We start from the raw sequence: 15,421 nt of genomic DNA on the forward strand, positions 1-15,421 counted from the left end.
GTGCTTTTCTAGTTCCTTGCATGCATTAATCTTCCAAATTGAGATATCTTGAGTCAGGTTCTGTGTTACAATTGACAAGGCATACATCCTTATGCAGTTTGTAGAGTACACATGCGGTAGTCTGATGGGCACGTGCTATTGCCTCACATGCCAAGCTTTACTAAATGAATCCTTTGTACCAAATAAGAAGAAATTTTGGTTTGCTTCAGAGTTTATTTCTAGGCTCCTCCAGTAAGACCACCACCATGCATTTTAAGACGGTCATTTCAAGGTGAAACATGATGTCCTCTTCTCATCGTCTCCATATAGTTGTGGCTAGCCGGGAACCACTGAAACCAGTTCAATATTTTGAATATACAGGGTGTTGCAAAATACCTGTTACAACGCTTGGGAGGTGATTCGACAAGTAAAAACAAGGAAAAAATGCCATGTGAAAAAATGTCGAAATCTGCACCGTTTGCGAGTGACAGGCGTGCGAAAATCGCCTCACACCATGTTTATAGCATAATAACTCAAGAAGGAAGAAATATATCAATGTCGGAATAAAATAATACAAACAAAATCGTACCTGGCGAATACAATGGTGCATCAATTGAGGCCCAGTGTAAATTGCGCAAGGGGACTCTCAAAGAAAGTGGGGAATCCCCTGATGGAAAATACAAGAAATTTACTACTATCTTCTACATAATGTTGAGATCGGAATGTAGCCAGTAAAAAATGGCGACGTATGTCCACATGCCCCACTACTGCTGGGACACCGTCCCACACCCGGGAAATAGGAAAATAACTGCAAATCTCCTGTTGTACACGGTTCACATTGCGGTACGAAGAAGAAAAGAAACCAATTTGTCGCATGTCCCACTACTGCTGGGACACCATCCCAAATGGAAAAAATACGGGAAAATCATAAAAAACGTTTTCAATCCCTTAATGTTGACACACTACTTTGCAGTACGAAAAACAAAAGTTAAACAATGGCCACATGTCGTCAGGCTGTACATATACTACAAGAGATCTCCCCAAAGAAAGTGGGTAATCCTCGAAGGAATGAAGACGGAGAATGGCGAGAAAACGCACACAATGGCATGTAACATTTCCAGGTACAGCACATCTGGAAGGGATTCCACTGAGAAGCGCACAACCTCCGCACATGCAGATCGACGGTATGAAGTACAGCGATATCCAGCATCTTCACTCGCACCTTTCACTAACTGACACTATGCGGTGCTGATAGGGGCTCACAAACACCGGTATACTCAGAGATGTTGTTGAAAATGCCCGCTATTGACTTCAAGACAAAGATGGCATCGGCGAAGCACTGATTGTCTGGTACGCGCAAATACCTCTGGCATGTCACCAATTGTCCCAGCAGCGGCACTAACACGAGCAACGAGATCCTCAGCACTTTCCACAGGGGTTTCATACACGAGCCTTTTCATTTCTCCCCATACAAAGAAATCCAGTGGTGTGAGGTCGGGGGAACGAGGTGGCCACGGTAAAGGTCCACCCCTGCCAATCCAACGATCGCCGAAAATATCGTTGAGTAAGGCCCTGGCTCCCCGGTCGAAATGTGCGGGGGCGCCGTCGTGTTGAAACCAGATACGTTGTGTACCTGCCAGTGCCACGTTTTCCAAAAGTTCAGGTAATACGTCATGTAGAAACACCCGATAATTCCCACCACACAAAGTAGAGGGCAAAATGTACGGGCCTATCAAGTGGTCACCTACTACGCCACACCACACATTCACTGCGAACCTATGTTGATGATGGCGCACAATGATTGCATGCGGATTGTCCATATCCCAGACGTGTCTGTTGTGGCTATCCCTGGTGAATATTGCCTCATCGGTCCACAAAACTCTTCTTGGGAAATCTGGAATGGCAAGAGTTTGTTGCACGTACCATTGGCAGAAATCCATGCGTAGGGGAAAGTCTGTGGGCAGTATGTGGTGCACCTTATGCAATTTGAATGGGTGCAATCCCTCCTCCTGAAGAACGCGGAACACATTGCTATGGTGGATTTGACACGTGTGCTGATGTTAGGACAATCTCGTATCGCGTCCAACACGTCCTCTTCAAATTGCACAGTGCGCACAGTGCGGGGTCTTCCACAATCCCACCTACGGGGCAGTAGAGATCCAGTTTCACGCAGTCGAGCATCAAGTCTTTGAAAGAGTGCATGTGCTGGTAACCGCCTATTGGGAAAACGTTCGTGATACGAACGCCGTGCTTCACGGCTGTTTCGGTTTGCCTCTCCATAAACGAGATGCATACCAGCAAGCTCGTGGGTAGAGCATTCCACCAGTGTCCTGTTCGAGAACTGCCCATCAACAGGGACACTTTCCCTTCGAGTGACGGATCACAACTACCGTGATTAGCACCCACGTAATGTCACACAGGTGTCCACGCAGTTTTTGCAAACCGAGAAAGAACACGAGAATACGTACTCTACGTACACTATTCCTTGGCGCAATTCAACCATACACACACGCCAGACTAAACTCCACGCTGCGAGACGCAGAACAAAAGAGGAAAAACAACGGTAGACTACACTCTCTACGTAGTATCCACCAACACTAATACGTGACAGGGGACCTACACTCCCAGCGCCTATAGTGGGGCTTTCTGTATCAATTAGCTGAAATCAATCTGAGCGTAATTTGACGGCATAGCGTCATTTTCGAGTGAATTTCCTATTTCCCGAGTGTGGGACGTTGTCCCAGCAGTAGTGGGACATGTGGACATACGTCGCCATTTTTTACTGGCTACATTCCGATCTCAACATTATGTAGAAGATAGTAGTAAATTTCTTGTATTTTCCATCAGGGGATTCCCCACTTTCTTTGAGAGTCCCCTTGCGCAATTTACACTGGGCCTCAATTGATGCACCATTGTATTCGCCAGGTACGATTTTGTTTGTATTATTTTATTCCGACATTGATATATTTCTTCCTTCTTGAGTTATTATGCTATAAACATGGTGTGAGGCGATTTTCGCACGCCTGTCACTCGCAAACGGTGCAGATTTCGACATTTTTTCACATGGCATTTTTTCCTTGTTTTTACTTGTCGAATCACCTCCCAAGCGTTGTAACAGGTATTTTGCAACACCCTGTATATGTACGTACATTCAATATCAATATGCAAAAATTGGAACTGTAGTGGTTTCAGATTTGAGTGACGTCAAACCCATGTCACATCATTACGACTTATTTAGTCATTAAGAAACAAAAGCCGCAGGGCTGTTACAACACAATGTGATTACAACTCATCTAGTTCATAACATGTCAGCAACAGTTTCTTTACTTGCAAGTTCTTTACTCATCCGATCTTGAAAGATGAAGGGTACTTAGCTTATGAACTTAAATAACTCCCTCACTCTGTAGCATTTCTAAACCTGAAGGTTTTTGGCTGCAGCAATACAAGCCTTCCATCTGTACCTATCCTGGGAAAGATCAATCCAATCTTTTACATCCTGACTGATTTCTTTTAGGTCTATCTCAACGTTATCCCTCTAACTTCGTCTTGGTCTTCCTACAGGTCCCTTACCATCACGTTTCCCAACAAGAATCCCGTAAACTCTTCTTTCCTCTCCAATTCGTGCCACATGGACTGCCCATCTAAGTCTTCTTGATTTAATTGTTCTAATAATACGTATCTGGACATGAATACAAAGTATACAGTTCTAAATTGTGTAAACTTCTACACTCACGTCTCCTCCCTCATCCCTTTTAGGTCAAAATATTTTTCTAAGGATTTCATGTTCAAATACTTTTCACTTATGTTCCTCTTTTAATGTAATGGACCAAGTTTCACATCCATACAATACTACAGGCAAAATTACTATTTTCTTGTTAATTTTAACTTTGTTTTATAGATATTATGCGAGAGGATAAAAGATCATGAAGAGAAAAGTATTTTGAGCTTAAGGCCATCCGGCCATGCAGTTATTGGGAAATATCCCAATAGTTTTTACTTGTTTTGACATGGTTAGAATGGATTATTTTGATCCACTTTTGTCAACACGAGGATGTTAGAATAATAACATTTCTGTATCATGAAAGAACCTGCAGCACTTAAAGCCATAGGGTTGGTATCTTTGTAAGTGTCTTTGTTGTCAACCCAGCTCTGGTGATTTCTGATGGAGGAGTACAGAGCGACATTGGTCCTTGGAAACCTCAATGGCTGACAATACTACTATGTATTTCCTGGTGATAACTAGAGAGAAATCTTAAAATACGCGGCAAGTTAACAGTGAACTGGACGTTCCAAGTGTTGAATGGAAAATCTTGCCTCCACTACATTATGTGAATGTGAAGGATACGATTTTGAGACCTGATCAAGGAAGGGAAACAAACTTATGAAAAATTCATAGCAAAATATTTTCTAAATAATTTTCACTACTTTCGTATCATAAATAACAATGAATGCCTTTTTAGTTCATTCATATTTTCAGAAATCAAATTGGTTGTATATAAATTGTATTTGTCTTAAAAATATTATTGAAGGTAAATTTATAAATACAAAAAAAATTAGTATTTTAAGGATTAAGTTCGTCTAGTCTTCTAACAAACATTTCGTAACGTTACCAAATATACAATACTAATGTATAGTTCGAGAATTATTGAGACTTTTAACTAGCAGTTATTTACGTATTATAATGAGTTTATAACCACTATTTTTTTCAAATATACATTTATTGATATATTATGAAAGTTTACACAATTTGGAGCATTTCTGGAGAATCCTGAAGTTAACAGGTGTCACTGTTCACGAGATATATCAAATAAAAAATATCCAATATGGCGGACTCTTTTCAATGCGGCTGCCATCAGCATGCAGATGGCGATTGGCTACTCGCCTGAACATGTCTTAAGTGGTATAACAATTGATTCTACCAAGTCTCTTGCTTTCATCGAAAAGTCAATGATTCCGGACTTAACCGCCGGACTGTGATCCACACACACTTTTTTGGTGCTGTCCTCCATTTGGAGACATATTATTGTTTTAAAGCTTTTAAACTATACTACAACTTTTATTCGAAACAATTTCTTGTCATTTAATTTGTACAAAAGTTACAACGCAAACACTTCAGCAAGTACTAGAAGAAATTCACTTTTTAAGGATTATTTTTTAAATTATGGCAAAACCACCAACATTATCGAAAAATTAAAGAGACTCTTTTTTTGTAGTCCACGTAATGAGAATTAAGACTAATAAAAGATTACCTATCTATGACAATTGGTTACTGAGATATAAGTCCATAACTGAGAGTCTGCGAAATTGATGTTTGGTGGATTGGGGGGGGGGGGGGGGAAGCAACGCGAGGACGGGCGGGACTTTTTGGATTTTGCACTACTAGTAGTGTTCTAACAACTGACCAAAATTCAGCTTTTACGGAATTATTTCCGACATTGGCCTTTTTTGTCGATCATTGACTGGGCTATCTGGTTTATCTTCAAGACAGTCACGGTAATAGTTACAATGCCGAACTGCATTTTATATACCTCGTGTAGTGTCTTTATATTATTAAAAAGTTAATTTTTTACATTTTAAGTACACCTTTAACTCCTTACTTTGGTGAAAATATCTAAATATGAATTTACATATTTAGCACATTTTTACTACATACCGTTCGGTAGTAATCACCATTCATCTTCATCATTGCATCAATCTAAAGAGTTCGAAAAAAAAAACAAATTCCCAGAAACAAGAACAAGAAATTGAATGTAATTATGTTTATTTAACTAATGACTGTCTAATTTTCAGTGTGTTGGATAAGTGAATAAAGTAATGTATTAGTAATTTAGTTTTGCGCAGGTTTCATCTTTACTTATTATTGGATGACTTCAGCAGGTGAAACTCTTTTGGTATTCACCACCCTTCTTCTTATCTTGGACTTGAATGCAACCCCGTATTTTCTCCAAGGTGACACTTTGAGTTTGTTATCATGGCTTTTTATTTTCAAGTTTCGGCAACTTTGTTGGCCTGCCTTCTAGTACGTGTTGTGGCCATTTGGGTATGGGAATCTTGAAACACCGTGTACTTATATTTCAATTGCCACGTATTGCCTTAGGACCAGGTAATCGGAACAATAGGCCTAATTTAATCTAATTCGAACATGACGAGTTTTATGTAGTAAACTTTTAATTGACAGTAATTTAAATGTTTTGATTCGGTAGATTAGACGGTCACCTATCCAAGTGCTTTCTAGACGTAGCATTGCCTGATTTACTTTCTCATTTGATTACATTAATAACCGACACATTAATTTTTTTTCTTAATTAGGTCTAGGCATTTTGTGAATGAGTCTTCTTGGATCTCGTTCGCCTATGGTATTTATGGTCGGATTACGGTGGTGAGGATGATTGGCCCAGAATTTCAACCTTTCGCTTTGCATGTATTAAATAGCATTTATTGATCTAATGTTTCTCTTATTTGAATGTTAGATACGTATCGATCTGCGCCAGAGATTATTCTAAGTGTTCTTCTGGATACTTTGTAGTGGCCTTTAATGGCGGCAATGTTAATGTATCGCTAGAATGTGAAACGATGAGACGATAATGTAGCAACATGCAGATATTAAAAACCTGAGCAGGAACAATATCTAATCAAGGGATGTTTACCATACCCTATGAAAAAGTTAATGTAGAAATCACTAACGCCATCAAATGGTTGGACGGCAACTTTAAGCTACAAAACGATGGAGAAATAACAAACAGGCTTTTGCGATTAGTCCGCGGTCTACATGAAAATAATCAAATGATTTACTAAATTTCATCAAATTACATTATAGATGGTGTGTTTATATTGTAAAACATTGAAACAAAAATATCTTGTATGTCATTTTAAACATCGGGCAATAGTTTTTATTCTGGGAAAAAGTGAAAAGCTATCCTTGGATGATTAGAGAGGAGGGTGATTCCTCTGACCCAAAGAAGCTAAAAAGTTCATCGCTTTCCAGTGATATAAGTACCCGTCAGTATATTGAATTTATCTGAAGCCAGAAACTGTAAATGGGTTCATTTCTCATGAAGAGGAAAGCAACCGACATCATGGATTGCGCGTTGGTGCAATATATTGTGTTCAATTCTCTGACATGTTTTCTAACTGCATAGTGCAACACTAGCGCGTAGATGTGAAATTAGTTTCATGGATAGATTAAACCTTCTACCGTCGTTCCGTCATAAAGAAGAAAACAATCCATTTACGCAACCTCTATATTTCTAATGACCTTGCTATGCACGTGCATAAATCAACAAATCGGATCTGTAGGAAGGCACAGTGTTACACGAAAACAACAGTATCTATTGTTTGGGTGGAAACAGTATCTAGTTGCCAGGCTACGACGAGGTAGGTTTTCAATGATATTCATGAAATATCAAAGGTGAATTCGATATAATTATGGAACTACGTACATGGTATGTTCATGGTCTATAATTTGGAGCAAAATCGTTATTGAGTAAAAATTGCAGTATTTATCTCGAATGGCAGGGGCTTAATAACATATTGAAGAGGAGGATTTTCTCTTCAGTAAAGTTATAAAACAATGCGATTTTACATAAAGCCACCTTCAAGATGAAAATCAGCCTCATATTTTGTACATACCAAGATATACGCATTCTTCGTTTCTACACATTATACAAGAGACGGTAGTTAAACAATGCCGTTTGGATGGCAGCGGGAATAAGACGCTCAGGTGGAAGAATCCAGCTGTGCCTTGGGAACGATAGAAAGCCAAGACATGTATTTTGGTTTCGACTTTGATGGCTGATCATAATTTGCAGAATGCGGTTTATTACTTCCAGTAAGGTTTCAGTAAAAGCCTCGTATACCTGGCTTTCAAGAGGAAGTTACAGATGTATTCACCTTTAACTATCTCAGCCTAGGAGAGTACTTCTCTTGGGAATATGGCTACATTAAAAACCCAATCCTAAAAGTATGTGTTTGCGGAATCCATTTATGTGAGATTCAAATAAAGTTCTCGCTGATCTAAATGCATTCTTTTATATCTTATTCCGGTGATTCGAGAAGAGAGAGAGAGAGAGAGAAACAGCATGAATGAAGACAGAGGGAGAGGAAGATAGATACAATATCAAAATAAGAGACAGACAGACAGACGGAAAGAATGAATGAAGAAAAAAGAAGACAGAAAAAGAAAGAAACGAGATAAAATTACAGACATGCAGAGATACATAAATAAAGAAGAAAGGGAGAGAGGAAGACAGAAAGAACTTTAGAAATGAGATAAAACAACAGACGGACAGATAGAAAGAAAAAGAAAGAGAGAGGAATATAGAAACGGGTTAATAATAACAGGTAGACAGACAGAAAGAAAGACGAAAGTAGATAGAGAAAGCGAGAGACAAAAAGATGAATATCGAAGCTTTCATTAACGCTTTCCTCATCTTTATGGATTGAAGAGTAGGAGAAAGAAGAAAGTGAGGTGACCTTGTCGTGCATGCATATTATGATATGTTTACCTCTAATAAAACCAACACTACCTGGAATTTACAACTCAGTCTTAGTGGATTCTCATAACGAAAACTGTTTTCATCGTTTAGTAACGTCAACGTTACTTAATTCTTGAATTCCATACAACTTATTATGTGATGTAGATAATCAGAAATCAAAGAAATATACAAAAATGGAGATGAAAAATGTTTTGTGGATGATACATATTTAACTTACAAGGAAATTATAAATACATTTATTATCTGTGCTCCTGCAGATAGCGGTTAAGAGCTCTCGAAAGAGTAGCAAGTTTTCATTGGAAAGAGGAGGGTAATCGCTCGCTTCCTCCAAGACGCGATATCTAAGGTTAAGTGATCACCCCTAACCGAGACGTTCAAATAACAATAAATGATCATTTATCATAGTGTAAAAGGTGATCTCCATTTTACAGCTAACAGTAAGTGATCAGAACGTTTTCTTTTGGGGGTGGTGGTGGTAAAAGTTCAATTTCACACACATATTATATCTGTGTGCGTGTGTGTTCAACTCACCTATTACATGTATACAATGTATGAGGATGAACTTTGTACCCTCATGTGACTGTGGGTGGTGGCTTTTATTTTAGAACAGAACATGTGGCTCCCATTTTTTTCATAGAAAATTTGCCTAATTCTGTACTTCCAATAAAATAACATTAGTTACTGACGATATTATTTTTAATGTTAAATATTTGATGGATATTTTTAACATTTTTTTTAACGGGATGTAACAACAGATTACATATTGGCCTCATCAAATTTAACGGAACGGCAAATCGAAAGTTTGTAATATGGAAATTGAAAGTAAACATTCATGTATTAATTTTAATATTAAAACATTCCTGCTTGGTATCATGAGATTATTGGTACTGTTGATGTTATTATTATTATTATTATTATTACTAACCTGTGTTATAAGAGTTGTTCAAAGTGCCAACTGCATTCACACATTACCTACATCTTTCAAGAAGGCCTCTTAAGTTCGAATTTTAATTGGCTCAAAAGCATGTAAATAATATCTTCAATCATTAACCTAATAATATTAAGTTTGAACATAGGTTATTACTCCTTATGCAATATAAATATAATTTTCTGTATGGTAAACATATTTGTGTAAAAATAAGCGAGAGGTTAAAGATCGAAAATGCCGGCATCTACTGTACTCTACTCCATGCTTCGCTGTCTGCAGTCACGCGCTATCTCGGCCCCGAGCCAAACTGGATGCACTATAGCATGTGCTTACTTTCGAAAGCAGACCGCCATAGTCAGAGGAAACACCGGAACCTTATATTGGTATTCCAGTAAGTCCCTCTTCACCATCCAGCGACTTTGTTACACCAAATCTTATTTATTTGATCTATGGATGAAGATTGTAACGATAAGGTTCACACAAACGATATGCACACCCACCTATCAAGTTTTGGCCTATATTCGACGTCATATTGCTCGACATCGTCACTAGCAGTGGACCACGTGATCTTCACCGACGTTGGACTGAGGAACATGACGGTGATGTTTTCTGGACGCTCTGGCATGGATCCTGGAAAACCAATACAAGAAGTTACAAAATCACATGGTATACTCCAAGAGTGGAAAATTTACTTAATGTTAAAAGTGCGTACAATACATTTAAGATAACTGAGAATCAACGCCATGGCGAACCGTAGTACACACACCTTATGTTTCTCAAGTTTTATGTAAATAATCGCAAATACATTACCAAGAACGTAATAATATTTATTTGTGCATGTGGTCTAAAAATCTGTTTTAAATCCGTTATTTGTAGATCTCTGTTAGTTAAAAAACAAGGAACATACCTACACACACACGCTCACTACATAAATATTATACCAAACCCTTACAAAGTCTTGACTGATTACATTGAGCGTTTTACACGATACACCTAAGAGAAATAAACTTTCCATGTCATTAGCACTGATTTTTTAAAATACATAAACAACAACAAGAAAACAAAACAAGAAAGATATTCAAAACGATATTTGTCTTAGAATTTACCTGATCACAACATAGAGGGGAGTATACCATATTGTAAAATTATAGTTTTATAATATTGTCATGACACAAGCAAGTTTTATTATCATTTATATGTATTGTGATGCAGAAAAGTGATCATTAAACACATTTTCTGGAGCCGCTTAAGGTAAGTTCGATCTGCACACACGTGGAATATACCTATTTCGTTATGCCTACTGTTTAAGGGTGATACAAGCACAATAAACGTATTCTTAATCTCATACATCAGCGTTTCTACGTAGCTTTATGGTTAACGTAAATGTAAGAAACTTTAACTTAACTTGTATCGCAACCAAACGTATTATAATACAGATGCCATATTCTAATTTTATATAATTTATTATTAAAATTTTATAATATCAGATATTATATATTATATATATATTATAATCTGTGATACAAGATAGAGTTTCTTATATTTACGTTAACCATAAAGCTAGGAACATATGTATGAGATTAGGAATAATAAAGGACGGATCAAAAGTAGATCATGTCCAACAATTTCTATTCCACAGTAACACCAATATCAGTGGCACAACTAACGATTTCGGGGCCCTCCCGCAAAGAAACTTAAGGAGACCCTACTCTTGAATTTCTACAACTTAAATTTTCTTCAGTTTGTTCATCACCTAGCTAATTCCTTTAGAAGTATAGCTGTCATAGAAATAAACACATATAATACCGTGCGTTCATTTCGATCTTCAGCCGAGAGATCGGGAGAAGCCTGGCGGGCGGCGCTGACGGAGATGCCGACATTTGCGGCCTGTAATGCCCGCTTCTTTTTATGGACATATACAGACTTTTATATAAATATTGCAAAACGAGCACTAACCTGTGTTATAACACGCAAAAGTTCTTCTGTAATCCATCACACAAATAATTACGCTTTAGAAACGATGTTAAGAGCCACGGATAATAAAACATTTTAATCATAGTTTTGACCAGTAACGTACTGCTTAAGTTTATATCCTTGAAAGAGTTTTGGGATTTCGAATGTGCAACACTGTATCAAGATTACGCTGCAGACGAAACCGTTAAAAGTCAATGGCTTTCGTGAGTTTCCTTGCAATCCGAAATCTCCGAGTTCGAGTTTTTTGTTCCTTCGCGACTAGATGACGAAGACAGAGCTGTGAATATAGTGGCGAGCAGATGTAAACCAAGAGCGTGTTAATTTCGTACTGTGCGCAAGAGTGTTATTCTTGGTTACTTTCCGTTACTTGTTTGTGTTATTCCTGTGTGTATGTGTGTTGTGTCAGTGAGACGATTGGAATGCCAGCTGCAAGGTTCACTTTACGAGAGGGGCTGATAAGTTCTCGGCCCGACCCAGAAGGACTTTAGCTACAGGCACGAAAGTTTCAGGCTATTCAACGTATTCTCCTCGAAGGTCTACACACTTGGCACTTTGTTGCTCCAACTTCTCTAACCCCTCCAAAAAAATGTGATTTCTCCTGGTCTGCAAAATACTGTTCGGCAGCTGCTATAACCTCGTTATCACTTCTAAATTTCTGTCCTTTCAGAACTTTTTTCAGTCTAGGGAAGAGATAATAATCAGAGGGCGCATGGTTTGGTGAGTAAGGTGGGTGGTCAATGCACTGAAACCCTAGGTCCTTCAGAAAATCCATTGTTCTTCCAGAGCCTTGTGAACGGGAACATTGTCCTGCAGAAACAACACATTTCTTCTCAATTTTCCCCGGCGCTTTTCTTTAATAGCGTCCTTTAACTTAGCCAGAAGACTGCAGTAATACTCTGATGTTATGGTTTGTCCCTTTGGAAGGTAGTCTGATAACAAAACACCATCCGTATTCCAGAATATTGACTCAAGCAGACCTACGGACCTCTGTGCTTTGAACTTCTTTGGCCTAGGAGATCCTGAGTGGCGCCACTCGCATGATTGCTGTTTGGTCTCAGGATAAAAGTAGTGGAACCAACTTTCATTCTGGGTAACAAGCCGATTCAAAAAATCGTCCTTAGAGTTCGCAAAATACCGCAAAATCACTTGAGAAGATGGCGCAGGTTTGCGTTTCTCATCGGCGTTCAAACGTTTGGGCACCCATTTCGTGGAAAGCTTGTGCATGTCCAACTGATCATGGATTATTGACCAGACACGTTCTTTGGATATGTGCAAGGTCTCAGCTATCGCTTGGAAGTCAAATTCGTCTGTTACACAAAATCAGGTCATGAACCTCATCAACTTTTTCCAGAGTTGACTCTGGTTGGCCTCCCACACCTTTCACCACGCTTAAAGTTTGAGCACCATTTCTTCACAGTGGAGAGTGCAGGGCAATGTACACCCAATGTGTCTAGCATGCAACCATGGATTTCCTTCGGCGACTCCTGTTACAGGAAGAAGAACTTCATGACACCTCGCAACTCCTCCTTGGTAAATTCCACATTTGGCTGCGTCATGCTTCAATCAATGGCCTGTAAAGGAAAAACCGTTAGTGATACGATCATCCCAGCTGCTGACACTTAAACTTCCAAAAGATCAATGGTTCAAATGCAATGCATGATTTCAGGATGACATGTGCGGAAGGGGGTCAGGCCCAGAACTTATCAGCCCCCCCTCGTAGAACAAGAATTTTTATGTATGATACTTACGTGAAAACAGACTCTTGTCGAGACGTGTGTAGAAAATTTGTACAGAAATTCACAGGCGTTTCACCTCCACATAGAGATACGGTTAGAACCTTGTCCTTAAATTACGAGAAACTGGATCGTTAAATTGTAAAACACCTAAGCAAAAACGACGAACTCTAACCTAAGCAAAACTCGATGAAATTGGTGCAGCGTTAGAACGTTCTCCAAACAAACCTCTACGCCGTGTTTCACAGGGGATGGGCGTGTCAAAATCATCAGCACATACAGCCACTAAGCTACTAAAATTAAAACCGTACACAGTTTCTATAGTGCAAGAATTACGGCCCCCTGACAACGTAAGTAGAGTAAATTTCTGTAATTGGATTTTGCAGAATAATGTAGATGGTATTGTTGATCAACAGTTAATATTTTTTCGTATGACGCATGGTTTCACTTGCGTGGTCATGTTTGATCACAGAACAATAGATACTGGAGCACTGAAAATCCCCGAATAATACACGAAGTTCCGTTACATGATGCAAAAATTGGTGTGTGGTGTGCTGTAAGTGCAAAAAGAATAAATAATATGGCCTATATTTTTTGAAGGTACCGCACACAAATACTCGCGCCGTTTTTTCAGTTGTTATCAGATAATGAGAGACAATATGGGTATTTTCAACAAGATTCGGCCACAGCCCATACCGCCGCTGATTCTTTGGACGCTATAAGGGAGGTGTTTGATGACAGAATAATTTCACGTTCGCCAGATCTTACCGTATGTGACTATTATTTGTGGGGAACCTTAAAAAATAGAGTCTACCGAAATAACCCTCATAGCATCGACGAACTAAAAGACAATATATTAAGGGCAGAACTTGGAAGAATTACGGAAGAAGAACTTTTGCGTGTGTATCAAAATTTCATCAAACGATGCCAGGAATTTGTGAATGTAGGTGGACATCACTTTGAACAACTCTTATAACACAGATTGTGTTCGTCTTGCAATATTTATATAAATGTCTGCATATGTCCATAAAAATAAGCGGGCATTACACGCCGCAAATGTCGGCATCTCCGTCAGCGACGCCCGCCCAGCTTCTCCCGATCTCTCGGCTGAAGATCGAAATGGACGAACGGTACAATATAAACTTAGAAGAACCCTGAATCAGAACTCACTATATTGATGCTCAACTCCACCTCACATTTCCATGTTTCCGCGACATCGATTTTGTGACATTGCACTGCATGAGAAAAAACACGAACAGCAACCAAAGCATTCACACCGTTGACAACTCATCAAGCGTACCTAAAAAATGATATCAACAGGTTTTCTTCATAACTAGACCTCGGATTCTTAGTTTCTAAAAAGTGTGCTTTTTGGTTCCTAAAATAGGCTCTAAAAATTGGTTCTAAAAACCCTAAAATAGGTTCTAAAAATCTTAAGTTGGGCTCGAAAAATCCTAAAGTAGGATTTAAAATCGTTTAAAATTTCTGAAAATATTGATTAGGTATAGTCACCGGCAATGAAAATGGGACACCTATATCCTGAAATACGCACTATCTTGCATAACATTATGTGTGTTGCCTAACCTTACGACGATGGCAAAATTTACTATTGGAAATTTGCTTTTAAAATCCACTCTTCGCCGCATAGTTAGGCAACAATCGTTTTTCATGTTATCACAGTCAAACTCTACAATTTTGTCTGTGAGGATCACCTTATATGCAGAAAATAATCTTTAAACAAAAACACAGTCAGTGGTGCAAGCTTTAATGCTGAAATGTTAGTTTGCAAGGCGTGAATGCCACAAAGCACCGAAGTGACGCGAAAGTTAACAAAACCACGCAGATCAGAAGTTTGCACTTTGGACTGTACAGGTAACAGTGGCACCAGACATTTGAGCTTTGAAAAATCACCATGTACTTGGAGGAAGGGAAATCGACAGAGAGTACGTTTCAAACACATTCGTCATTGAATTTTTTCGTGACCAAACAAAGCAAATGCTCCTGTGAGACATACAAATCCTGTAAAACCTTTAAAAATATATGTTTTGCCACCAGGTTGAAATGAGGCGCTGTAATAATGAATATTGAAAAACTTAAGTCGGGTGTACAAATCTTTATTGTTGGTTTCTGCCAGTACAACAGTGTTCAATATGCGTGCCAGAAGTGTAAATAGCCTGTTGGAAGCGATCTTTCTTATTTAATGGCATGCTGATCACTTCCAAACTTTTGTTCAGCACTCACCTTAAGTGGTTTAGCTGAGTTATTAATTAGAAAGACGTTTGTTACTGGCTGGAAGTTGCGAGAAAATAATC

At 38.7% G+C, this 15,421-nt stretch overlaps 1 protein-coding gene across 4 annotated transcripts in view; it reads right to left on the reverse strand.

The window, feature by feature from the left end:
- Positions 1 to 15,421, reverse strand: part of LOC145987127 (fibronectin type III domain-containing protein 5) — a 364,617-nt gene that overhangs the window by 56,893 nt on the left and 292,303 nt on the right. For all 4 annotated transcript variants that reach the window (XM_083121619.1, XM_083121617.1, XM_083121618.1 and 1 more), the window contains one exon: positions 9,903 to 10,032. In XM_083121619.1, coding sequence (XP_082977745.1) covers positions 9,903 to 10,027 — 125 coding nt within the window. In that variant the 5' untranslated portion in view covers positions 10,028 to 10,032. The remainder of the gene's footprint in view (positions 1 to 9,902; positions 10,033 to 15,421) is intronic.

The sequence above is a fragment of the Lepisma saccharinum genome, chromosome 4 (genome assembly GCF_977018435.1).
Source record: "Lepisma saccharinum chromosome 4, izLepSacc3.1, whole genome shotgun sequence".
Taxonomy (NCBI): Eukaryota; Metazoa; Arthropoda; class Insecta; order Zygentoma; family Lepismatidae; genus Lepisma; species Lepisma saccharinum.